General features: G+C 49.6%; 1 protein-coding gene across 5 annotated transcripts in view; it reads right to left on the bottom strand.

The window, feature by feature from the left end:
- The window catches only part of EXOC6B (exocyst complex component 6B), a 292,943-nt gene that overhangs the window by 78,645 nt on the left and 201,398 nt on the right, over positions 1-12,900 (bottom strand). For all 5 annotated transcript variants that reach the window (XR_010884476.1, XM_067298408.1, XM_067298409.1 and 2 more), the window contains exon 19: positions 5,450-5,591. Coding sequence is in view for 4 of the 5 variants with exons in the window: in XM_067298408.1 (XP_067154509.1) it covers positions 5,450-5,591 (142 nt within the window). In the remaining variant the exon portion in view is untranslated. The remainder of the gene's footprint in view (positions 1-5,449; positions 5,592-12,900) is intronic.

Below are 12,900 nucleotides of genomic sequence, written 5' to 3'. Positions count from 1 at the left end.
GAGGATCTGACTTCCATTCCCTCTGTCACGCTGCACACCAATAATTTAACCTTCCCATTCCGGAAAGCACGTACTGCAGCGCTTCGAGAACAGCTCTGCTGTCGATACAAATCACTTCACTCGATCTAATAGCACGAAAATGCAAAGTTTTGCTTCCTAACAAGGGCTAAGTTTCGACAGGTGAAGAGGCAGGGAAGGAAGGGATCCGCTTCTCTCATCTTCCGAGGGAATTCTGCATTTGCCGCAGGAATTGGGAGCAATGGATAGGCCTGGAAAAAGCACGGGCAACCAGAGGATCTGCAGGTTCCCAAGCATCAGCTGAGCCGCTGCGACCGATGGCAGGGCCACCAGAATCTGCCTGCTTTCAACGCAACGTGCGTTCCTTCAACCATCCATGCAGGCACTTCATGCAATAGGCTTATCCTTGGATTCGGGACAGGCTAGGACACTTCCGGCACCTTCGTGAACGAGCAGCAACTTGTCCGGCTGCCAACGCATCGGATCGGGTTCGGGTACGTGCCTGCACGCTCAAACACACCTGCGTGCTCTTGCCGGCTCGGCTCTGCTCCAGGTGGTCACGTTCCCATACGGGCGACGAACACGCGACCCTGCGGCAGAAAGGCGAGCAGAGGAGCTGGGTTTATTCCTCGCACACGCGATAAAGCGTTACGGAGCGCCCCGAGGAACCGAAATTTAGGCAAGGAAAGGCAGCGGGAGGGACGACGGGCAGCGCCGAACGGCCAGCTTCGCCCGCGCAGGGCCACCGCGGCCCGGCACGTCCAGCGGGCAGCTCTGCGCCCGCTCTCGCAGGCTCGTACAGCAGGATCCTTCCAAGCGGCCGGCGCATCCGTGCTTCTTCCTGGCTGCACCCAGGAGCCGGCTGAGCGAAAAGGCACAGTTTAATGAAATTTTACATCTAATTTTACGGCACTTTTAATTTCTCATAAAGCAGCGGTTAAAAGCCTTCAGAGATTACGGAGCTGCTTATTTTATGATCTGAGTATTGTAAAAACAAGCGGCTTTAACCGCCGCTGGAATCACTTGCGTAGACGTAAAATGCTTTTGCAAGAGCAGCCGCCTTTCTTTTTCCTTTTTTTTCCCCTGTCGTAATCCCCAAATTTGGGTCGTTACATTCGATTCCAGCTACCTCTGAAGTACGTGAGATATGGAAAAAAAAAATACTAGAAACAGGAGGTCCTAAAAAGAGCAGAGCACGCATCTAGGCTAAAAGGCACGTAGCAGTTTAAAAAAAGCACATTAAACGTACTGTTAAATCCTGGGTTATAGAAGCATTCTGGACACGGCAACCAATTCCATTTTAAAAAGCAGACGCCTATTCTTACAGAAGCACCAGCCCTTCTATTTACAGGTTCACAGAAATATTTGTGTTACTTTTTTTTCCCCCTCCAGGGTTGTTTTTTTCTTTTTTTTTTTTTTTTTCCTTTTAAGTCGGCTCAACAGGCTGGAGCCAGAGCTCACTCCTAAATTGAGACGTAATTAGAAGTGTCCTACTGTGTCTTTCTGGACAATTCATTTAACCCTGCACGCCTTATCGCACTTCAGGCTTAAATAAGAGGTGAGCGAATCTCTCTCGCCTGCACATAAAGAGCTAGATAAAGCCAAGCCATAATAAGAAGAGTTGCAAATTTTAACCATATTTTTCCGAATGACTTCTGTCCCTCTGCAGATGTGCCGTCCTTATGTATATATTGCTCATAAAGCTGCGCCAAAACATCTTCCGAGCCCCTTAAACTATTAATGCGCGTCTTGGGGATCAGCTTTTTGCGGGAAAAAGAGCCCGTCGGCCACTACATGCGGGACGGGCCGCGTGCCGTCCGGCCGGGCGCTGTGCCGGCGGCAGAAGCCTCCAGCAACACGATTCCTGCTGCCTTCCCGGTGTTGGGGGGGGGGCGGATAACGCCGTGGGAAATTTTTATTTCTTTGACAATTTTTACAATCTTGCAGCTCAATTCTTCCCTGCCTCTTGCACACCAGAAACGCTGCTGACGTACGCGGGACCGCTCACATGGCCAAGGCACGCAAGATTCGGCTTTTAATGTTTATTTAATTTACTGCTCCTCCTCGGACAGCTTCCTTCGTAAAGGATATAAAAAGAATAGACGGTGTATCCAGGGCTTTGAGCGTGCAAAACGCCATCCAAGAAGCGTTAAGCGCGCGGCTGCGGAGGGCAGAGTTACGGCGCAGGCGAGGGATCCCCCGGCAAGCGTCTCCCGCGCGGCTCTGCGCCCGGCCTCAACTATTTGCAAGTCAAAACCTATTTTAGGAATCCCTGGGTCTGCAGAATTAACTTACCGGCGTCTTCTTTTAGCCCTAAAGCATCACCTTTTCCACCTCTGCAGTTGTTATCCACTGTGCATATAAACACAGTTTCTTATAACGTGTGCTACGCCTATTCCGATCCAGAGTGAACAAACCTACAAACACCCTGTACCATCTTCAAACCACAGCTAATATATGCCTGTAACCTCTTTCATTAATTTGCCTCATCGCTCTCTTAACTAGCTGATACTTTTCGGCATTCACGAAACATTTAAATAAAAGCCTAACAAACTCGGGGACTGAAACTCTGAAGCTCTGTTTCCATTTGACAGAATTCACTGAAGTGCTCCAAAGAGCAATGACATCTTACTTATATAAATAATAAAAGAGTAAAATAATATAAATAATAAATAAACGGTAAGCACTGGCTAAAGCTGCAAAAGTAGGTAAGGCTTTGGGGCCTGGGGAGACGGGAGAGGGCTGGGGGCAAATTCAGGCAGGAGTCAAATACACAACCAGTATAACAGGGACGCTGAGATTTGCACCTGCACTTGCAGGTAATAATAATAATAATAAAACCCTTGCAAACTGAAACGTGTTTTCTGAATACACCAGTCTTGCCAACGGACTGGGTTTTTTTTTGGTTGTTCGTCGCTGTCGTTTCACAGGACGCATTAAAATCGCGACGCGTCGCTTCCCGAGCCATGAACTAAGATAATCCACAGTGCCGGCAAGCCCAGCCGGCGGACAAGCCGGGAAGAGGGAGCGCATCCCTGCTAGCCGAAAAGCACGAGAAGACTCTGCCCGGCTTTCCCGTCCTCGGCGGCAAGCGGCGGGGGCGGACAGCGACGGACGGCAAGGTTACGGCCGCGGCATCCGCCTCCGTCGCCCGGCCGGGTGGAGCGGGTCGCCTGCCCTGCCGCTCGGGTTGGCGGCACCTGCCACTGAACGTCTGAGCGCTCCCGGTTTTGTCTCGCAAAACAATTGCCTCCAGATCCCGGGGAATTTAAGGAATCGTGCTTTTAAAGCCTGTATTAGTCATCCGTTCTACTTAGCACTGGGGGCTTTTAGGGGAGAGATGCTGCTTAGTGACCCAAGTTACTGGCAAGGTGGAAAAACTGCAGGGTTACGGGTCTGTTTGCAGCCCAAAGAAAAAAGACAAAACTCTTATTAATGACGAACGCTTCTTCTTATTCTCAGCAACGCAGACTGGCCCTCTGCGGACCCAGATTGAGAACACGGCTGCTACCAGCGGAGGCAGGACCTGCAGACGGGACACAAACTACACGGCCAGAATTTAAGACGGAAGACGCTTCTGAAAGAGAAATAAGGTATTGCTTGGATTATGACGTACGATATTGCTGCAAATTTTGGATATGATTCATTAAACACGGCTCCTTCGCCCAGTCTACCCAAAGGAGAGAGATGAGACTCAGCGAAAGGACGCGGCCAGCTATTAAAAACCAGCCCCTGCCAATAACCAAAGTCTTAATGGGTGACCTTCCTCAGAAATAAATTTAATCCCTCAGTAGTCACTGCTGATGGGTACCGCTTAACTCAAACGTGATTAGCAAGACTTTTTTTAAAGGGTGGAAGAACATATTTTGATGGAGTCAACCGCCAGATGATGACGAAACAACACAACTAATTTCACTGAATAAATGGAGTTACCAGAGATCGGAACGGATCAAGCTCAACACCTGTTTAGGCTCCGATACCATTGCTGCTGAGGCCAGGGACAATTCTGCTGTGGAGTCTAACCAGGTCAAGGAGCGTTTCTGATGATTCTGCAGTAAACAGGTTTATCATCTTCTCCACTTTTTCCAAGGTCTGTTCCAACCTTCACGGCAACCAGGAAAGCCAAAGAGGCGGGTAGGTGGAATTAACTTTCCAAAACCTTTTCCCTTGCTGCAATTAAAAGGTTTCTTGACCTGTTTATCAACCCAGAAACACAGAAACCGTACGCCTGTATCAAGCTCAGCATTTTCCGTAGACACTGACCCTTTGATATTTTCACAAGTGGCCACAGAACATAATACACCCGGCTTTAAATAGCACGCAGCTAAAAACTGGCGCAGAGGCCAAAACGAGCTCAAAGAAATGGCTGTTTTCTCAGAAAAAGGTGCTGTCCTGCTAAAGCACTAGAATGGCCATTCTCAGGCAGACAGAGGTCCAACAGCAACACATGCCTTGGCGGAAGGCAGCAGCTCCATCCGACTAGCTGCCCAGATTCCAGTAATTTGTGGTTCGGGAACGCCACGACCTCACGGCTGGCCCCTCATCTTCGGAGCTCGCGCAGAGTACGGTTACTAATCCGTCCGACCACTTTTTTTTAAAAAAACCTATTTGCATTTTTGAGCTTCGCAAACGTCCTGCAACCAGGGGTACCTCCACTGACTTACGCAGTGCTCAAGCCTACTAAATCCAGAGGGTTCGGGTGACATTGGAGGGTTTCCTGCTGTACGTCGTGACTGAAGAATTGCACGGTGCTCCTGCTGTTGCCTTTACCGAAAATTTGTCTGCAGTGTGGACATGTGCCTTGAGAAAGACTCGCGAGGGAGGCTCCTGAACACGGGCAATGTTTCAGCCCTGCTTTGAACCAAATTTTAAAAATAAGAAGGAAAAAAAGTGTTCTGTCAGTTTTGATCTATATTTCGTTAACACCTACAGAGAAGCAGGATATTAAGCAACTTCAGTGAGATCTTAGGATTTGTCCCCAGAGTGTATTCAGGTGTTAGCTCGATGAACCAAAATGAGCAGGGTTAAGTGCAGACCATATTTTTGGTACCTACGATGCTCACATGGCACATTTCTAAATAGCTGTAATTATTTTGCTTACAAGGCATCTTACTTTCCGTAAGAGCGACCTAGCAAAAAGGCTACGCTTTGAGAAAAAATTCCCTTCAGCAGATAGAGGAGAGGAACAGCTGAGGTCAGGAGAGGACCAGAACTTCTTAAGATCATAAGCCAGTTATTGTTTTCAGAAACAGACTCAGGGAGACTGATTTTTGTTAGCCCTGCTAAAGTTTTACCCACCCTAATTCTGCCCATTTTTAACATAACCGATCTCAAAAAGCTGGGACTGTCTGGAAAGCATTAATGCGCCGTTTAAGAGGAAAAAGGAAGAGTAACGAGTAAGAGAAACGTGGAAAATGGCTTTGCAGCTTACGTTCGCATTCCTCCACGTCCAGGTTGAACTGCTGCAAGGCCCCCAGCGTCAGCTGCCGCACTTCGGCCTCCAGCAGCAGCTGCATCAGCGACGTGGAGAGGTGCTTGCAGGCTGACATGCACGCGGTCTGCGCCACCTTCCCCTGCAAAACCAAAGAGAGCTCGTTAAGGACGCCGAGCGCGGCGCGCAAGGCGAGCTGCTTCGCGTCCGGACTCTCCAGCCGCCCTCCTCGTTGCATCCCGTCCGCTATCAGACCTTCACGTAGCGCTCTACATTGCGACGACCCTCTCTAAAGGGAATCGCCTCTCAGGACTCCGAATTGCTACCGGCAGAATTAGACCTTGCAAGGTGCAGAGTACCCGGGCGCAGCTCAAATCCAGGCAGACCTCGGGCGTTCGGAGCGCTCGGCGTCTCCCGTTATCGCGTCCTAATCGCAACGCGATTAGCGGCTTTAGCCTCCTCCCGAGCCCTCTCTGATTCCCGGGGATCGAGCAGGGAGGCCCACGGGGAGGAGAGCGCAACGCGTCCGTGCTCGGCGGACGGTGCTGCGCGGGAAGCGCAGCCGGCTGCGCTGCATCCCGGCATCCCGGGCCCCGGCGCAAGCCCTACGCTTCGGCTCTCTCTCTTACCAGAGATTCAGCTAGAGATTGCTCTCTCGCTGGAGAGTCAGTCTTTCTCATACTGCACATTTTTACCGTCCTCCTTGTTAGCGTAAACTACTTTAGCTGCATTTCCAACATCTGTAAGACAAAACGAGGTTACCTGGCTGCTGCCGCAAAGACCTTCGGAAGCTACGGATCAAAACACCGCGTCAAAACGCTTGCTATTTAAACGCCAAGGTTAGAGATCAAGATGAGGTTTAATCTGTTGCTCTTATCTTCACCAAAAAACTTAATAGTTTGCAAGCGTTGCAATGTAATCTTTATCAGCTACTTATAGCCCTTGAAACTTTTATATCTGTCGTGGAAGTAGGAATAGTTATTAGCTTCAGACACTAAGGAAACTTGAGAAAACTGTCAGTAAATAATTTTTTTTTAACACGTTTTCTCTAGGCTACATCAATTACATTTCACTTTGGAGGAACAAATGAGATTCAACCTATAAATCATGAGAACAGTTTGCAGCAAGAGGAGTTGCTCTGGACCAGCCTTCAATTTTCAGGCCGCAAGGCAGGAGGAGGGCAAACACGACGAACGACAGGCTCCATTAGCGTGCTTCAGGTTCTGAACCGTAAAATCGGCAACCGCCCATTTGCAAACGTGACACATGACAAGCTGCAAAAGCAGCACGTCCAAAAGAAGGCACCTTGTCTGGGGAGAGAAATCGTTCTCAACAGATTTCAACGTATAACTAATGCGGACTGAAATACTAACCATCGTTTATCCGAACGGTGGGTATCGTGCATGCAAAATCGACATCTTCCCCAGGCAGCGTATCTGCTCTCAGCACGGATTTTGGCATGTGCCTTTGCAAAGAGACCCCGTTGCACCCCCAGAGCCGGCCCAGCCCTGGGCCGCTGGTTCCGACAGCGTCATCTGCCTTGCGGAATCTTTTAATTATTTCCCAACGGAAAAGGTTTTTACTCCGGGACAAGAATAGCCGCAACGCGCAACCAAGACGGCAGGGGTTTTGCTCATTCAACAGTGAAAAGGAAGAACTGAACTGTCAGATCCGAAGCCCAGGACGTCTCTGAAGAATTATGATGTGCAGAGGAGAACAACGTTAGGGAAACGGGTGACGGCAGGGGGTCGGGAGGGATTGAGGGAGGGGATAAGTTGTCCCAGCTGAAAGTTAGAATCACATTCAAAAACCACTGTTTCCTTAGCAAGGCCATAAGAAGGTCACCGAGACCCAGATCCCGCTCATCTCCCCGGCTAAAGGACCAGCCATTGGGACAGCTGCTGGGAGAAGACAGGAGAGCTGATGAGCACAGACCTAAAGACCAAGACCCTCCATAAGATTTATGGCTTCTCGATCCCCTTGAGATGCCAAGAGGACACAGAGGTGGGAAAGTCCTTTCCATGAGCAAAACTGATCTCCTCACCCTCTAAGTCACTGCCAAGCCTAAGTGATGGGCATCCAAGGGTGCCAGCTTTGCACACAGGAGCTGTAGCTGGTAGCTCTTCTTTTTGTGTCACACGTTCTCTCCGCCTTGAACAGAACTGTGCTTTCTTGCACGTTTTTCCTTTTTGGAAACGGTTTCTGTTCAATCATACCTTACCAGTTACCTAAATGCCATCCAAAAGTGGTGGCGTTTAAGATTTGAGTAATATGCTTCCACATACGATGCGAGTGTGCAACATCTATTATGCCCAAAAAAATGTGTAAACCCCTTGGTATGAGAGTACAGCCTCGCACAAACCCACGGGCCAATGCTGCGCAGAACGACCCGGCTGTCTGCACATACAGCCCTACGATAATATTTCTAGGTAATGGAGTTAACATGACGACAGGCAAGAGATTCATCTGGAGATTACGCTTGCAAACGCACACAAAAGAATTTAACACGCTTTCCTGAAAACAAGAAGCGGCTTATGAGATCTCACCCATTTTTACAAGCCCTTTGCAAAAATGTGTTTAGACCTGGATTGAAGCGGGGATTTTCTTCAGCGCTCCAGCTAAGTATCACAAGTGTCATTACCGCAGCATAGACAGATGAGCCAATGTTTGATCCGTGTAGTAGGAAATGTTCTTACCAGCTCCGCAGAGTTGTTTTGGATCTACAGCAATATTCATCTGCAGCAGTAGGAAACATTTCTCTTTGCATAAAAAACAGAGCCGGGCATTATGGGGAAAGGTGCTTCATCTCCTGCTGCTTCCTGCAGGTCCCAGCCTCCAGAAGCATCCATTCCTCACCTCCAAACAAACAGCCGTACTAAAATTAAGATGAAACATGACAACCACGAAGCTTAGCGGAGCCACGGGTTTTTACATTTCATCATTTACTCGTGCCGCTTTGACACTTCTAGTTATTCCAAACGCTGCTCAGGCCAATTCCTCCTCTCCAAATGCAGTGGTAAGCACACTACTACTTGGACTGTGATTTTTCTTCATTACTCCAAACAGTCACACTTGCAGTTTTTGTTACACCGGGGCAGTTCAGGCGCGTTACTGAACAGCAGGCTCACTCCCGGCACGACAGGGAAGGCACGGAGGAGAAAGGAAGGACACCGCGAAGCCACATGCTGGGCAGCAAAGGAGAAGGGACAGCACGTGTGAAGCCCTCTCTGCCCTCCAAGTTGGCCAGGACCTGCTCCATAATTTCATTCCAGCTTTGGCAGATCAGCTATAGCCTGAGCAGTCCGATGTATATTGCACACTGGGACAGCAGAGTACCCTGGGGCTTATCCACCCCAACCATCTCCCCTTGCTGATGTCCTCAGGCTCCCTTCACTGCCGATAGACGCCGGTCTGGAGACGGTCCTTCTCCAAAATGCTTCTGCCCTTCGGGGAAAAAGGAGTCAACACAGGCAGCCAAAACAGGCTGCCTGAGCTAGTTATATCAGGCTAAAACTGGGCAATGTGAGTGAGAGGGGCCTCTTCTGCATCTACTGTTCTCCTGCTCTCCTTCCTAAAGGACACAGGTACTTACAGATAATTAAAATATGGAGAAGTAAAAGTTGATAGTTGGTACCTACAGAACAAGATCCAGCTGGCCTGAAAATCAGACTGTCCTTTAAGGGCTCGAGCTCTTCCTATAAGATCTCAGAGATCTTTATGGAGGAGCCCAGCACTGTGATCTTCTTCTCACATATGGGACATTGCCGAAACATGGCGATTTGGGGCTCGCCTAAAGCCCGGCTGCAGGATGGGCTCCACAGACACCCGGCAGCAGAGCACCTTGCTCCACAGCCCTCCCTGCACTGGGCTCTCTCAAGGACAATATCAGCCTTTGAGCTCTCCAAACCTATCCAGCCGAAGAGCTGGGCGCGCCTGGCCCGCCGCACCGTCATCGGAGACTTTTCCAGTAGGTTCATCTTATTGGCGGTGCCACACCAGCACCACCATTTTCTGTGAAAAGCGACAGCTCCAGGCTTGGCGTTGAGCTTTGGACTGAGTTAAAGCCATGCTTGAAAAGCTGGTGCTTTGGGGTAGGGGTTATGGGGACGTAAGGTCTTTGCAAGCTGGAATCACTGTCCCACAGCGCTTCCACCAACGTGCTCCACTGAACACAAGCTTTCACTCCAGCAGATGCTGCCAACATCTCTATTTGCAGCTTCGTAGCTGCTTTCCAGCTATCAAGGCCAACTCAGCAGAAGCCTATGTTTCGAGATACACAACTCGAGCCCAAAGGGGACTTCAACCTCTTTACATACTACTTTTCTCCCCCTCCACAGAGTATGGGGAGATCCAGACTTGCAGCTCGTGTTGTGGGTTTGAGTAGGGGGTCACATCCCTCAGAGCCGACCGGACGTTGTTACAACCGCTGGAAGAGGGGGACACAAATCCCCACGGGTGAAATTGAAGAGGAGCACCCTTCCCGCACCCGAGCAAGAGTCGGACCGGCAGCCACGAAGGTGCAGAAGGGGTTACCCACGCTTAAAGCAAGCGTGGCAAACGCGCCTGTGCCGGGGCACGCATTCCTCCGGCCAGCCCGGCCTGCCCGAATGAAGAGTGAATGACAAGCGGCACCGGGAGGGCGTGAAGAAGAGCAAATAATTGAGATGAAACGTCAAGTTAATAACCCGAACGCAGGCAGCGCAGGATGGAAAGGTAATTTAATTATCATGCTTTGACAGCGCAACAGCTTCTCTGCTGAGCCTTCACAGCGAAAGCTTCTTGCAAATTCCAGAAGTGGCACTTTCTGAAATTCTTGGCGAGTATTTTCTACTACGTCTCGTTGCAGAGATGGGAAAGGGAATCCAGCAGAAAAACAAACATGGGAACAGCTTCTGGCAAAGTTCTCCCTGCTCCAGCTTTTTTCAGACAGGATTTGGCTATGTCCAGAACTTTTTTCAGGTGCAAAGCGCGCTGCTTCTTTGAAATCACTGGAGCTGAATCTTTTTACACTAGCTGAGAATTTGACCTTCTATTTCTACTATTCTTAAGGCTTAAACACCCCAAAACCATTTTGTTTTAAACATGAATTGCTCTTTAATCGTAAATTTAAGTATACACAAAACATTTTCGGCCTCACGCATATACTCAGTGCAACAGATGCTCAGCTGCAGCAGCACCTTGCAAGACCACTACGTGCTCCCAAGCAACATCTCCTGCCCAACATCTCCCCCAAAACATACTGCAATATCAGTTTGGTAAGCAGCTATTACTGATAGGAGAAAAATAGCATGAGGACACGGATATATCGGTACTAATAAGCTGCTATTTTAAGTAGAAAAGCTGTTCATATTCACACTTGAGATGGTTTAGGTTGCATTTTGACAGATACCAAGTACCTCCTCATGCCAGAACGTGCCTGTCTTGGGTCGTTGGCACTTATTTACCATCAAATGCACGTAGGTCCACTTCATAGTTTTGGGGTTTTTTTCCACGTTTATTTTTCAGCAGGTCCCAAGAAGCAACGAAGGTAGTGCTGCCAGGTCCTGGGGAAGAAGGGAGTCCCTGTTTTCTACTAAGAGTCCTGCCCACAGGCCTCCGGCATATGCCACGGACTATAACGCTTCCGACCAGCGAAGATCAGACATGGGGATTAACACAGTTTCCACCAGGCCCCACACCACCGCCTCTGCTCAGATCACTGCCTGCATCACCCACATTAGCAATGTCGGGACACATGCCTTGGTGTGAAAATCTTGATGACCAGCGTGGATCAGAGAGGTCATCCCTAGATGTTCCTGCTCCTAGAAAACCCAGCCCCGATGGCGAAATTTTAGAGGGAGCCACAGCTTTCCTGCACGCTCAGCAGGGACAGCTCAGACCATGGTTTAATTACTGTATTTTTTTTAAGCACATGGTGCAGCAGTGGGCACTCCCAAATGCTCTCCCTGTGCCAGCTCCTCACGGATTTGCAGGGTGACATCCTCATCTCTCTCCGCACTCCCTACTGCAGCTGTAAAACCAGCTCAGTAACGGCCTATAGGTATTACAGAAATGCTTTAACCCTCCTAGACACCCCAATACCTCAAGCTCAAGAACAATTTATCTAACATGCAAGATGTGGTTTGGAGAGGAGGACAAACAAGGAATCACGTAACCAAGACTTGAGCTGTCGGAGACAAGGACATAGAAAAAACCCACCTGCAAGTCACCAATAACTCATTTACTAACTTGACAGAAAACTGAAGAGCCTCCAACATTAACGGGCGCTTCCAGGAAAATCTCTACAGTATCAATTGTTTATTCAAGACCTTTGCAAACCTCATAAAAAATTAACTGGATTTGCGTGGGGGAGGACTGCGGTCACGGGTGAAGGTCTACAAAGCACAATGGGCAAGACGCCTGAATGTCTGCCAGCCTGTCCCCGTCGGCTGCAAAGCTCGGGCCGTGACGCCGCTATTCGGTGGTCAGTGCCTGAAATAAAGCAATTCTGTTCCTCCCGAGCATATCGTTAGAGCAAGAGCCGGGGGCTTTGTTTTGAAACCAGAATCATTTCGTGACCGTTTTATTCGGCAATGAATCACTCTGCCCGCGGCCTTAAGCGCAACCTGCTTCAATTTACATTTCGTAATTATTGTTTCTCCTGCACTTGGGCTTTACATGACACCTTTCAAGGCGAAGCAGCCCTCTCCCCCCCCCAGATTTCCTCTGGGTACCTGGGTATAACATCCAGCGAGCTTGTTTGTGGCCATGCCAACGAATGCAATGGAGAAACCAAACCTTCTCTGAAGCTCTTCCAAGGATGCAAGCCAAGGGGCACCCACCGGAGCACAAAGGCACGGGCTACTCTCGGCAGAGCCCGCAAATCCCTGCTGAGTCAATCACGCTTCAGGAAATCAGGCATGAAATCATCTCATTTCATTTGTATTTCATCCTTGGGCAGCAGATTAAACCCTTCGGGTTCCCAGGAGGCCGAACAGCCACCGGTGGGGAAGGTCAGCATGGAAACTGCCGAGCCGGCATCGCTCGCGGTAGCGTATTTGTTTGAAAATAGCAAATATGTTAACAATTAGGGAAGGGAAAAGCTGAAAGGCTGCCTTGTTAATTAAGGAACTTGCTATCAAAGGACTCATTAAAAGCTACTGAAACCAAACGGTTGTTAAAATAAATACCCATTAATCTTAAGGCGCAATCAGGAATATGCTGCTGCTACCTACCTCACTGCAGGGGGAAGAGAGGGGGCTCCTCCGGCACCCACCTCGTGCTCTTAACCCGCGCCGAAAGCGCTGGCAGTCATCCCGGCGGACACCGGCCACCGAGCGGAGGGTCCAGGGAGAGACCCAAGGGTCCCGCTGTGCCGGAGCACCCCGTAACCGAGCCAGGCAGGTACCTGCCCACTGCCTCTCCCAAAGCCACGTGCAACGCAGTAAGCAACCTGCACGCAAGAGTCCTGT

Source organism: Apteryx mantelli, chromosome 5 (genome assembly GCF_036417845.1).
Source record: "Apteryx mantelli isolate bAptMan1 chromosome 5, bAptMan1.hap1, whole genome shotgun sequence".
Classification (NCBI taxonomy): Eukaryota; Metazoa; Chordata; class Aves; order Apterygiformes; family Apterygidae; genus Apteryx; species Apteryx mantelli.
The sequence above is the reverse complement of the archived record's forward strand: the minus strand, read 5'-3'. Positions and strand labels throughout refer to the sequence as shown.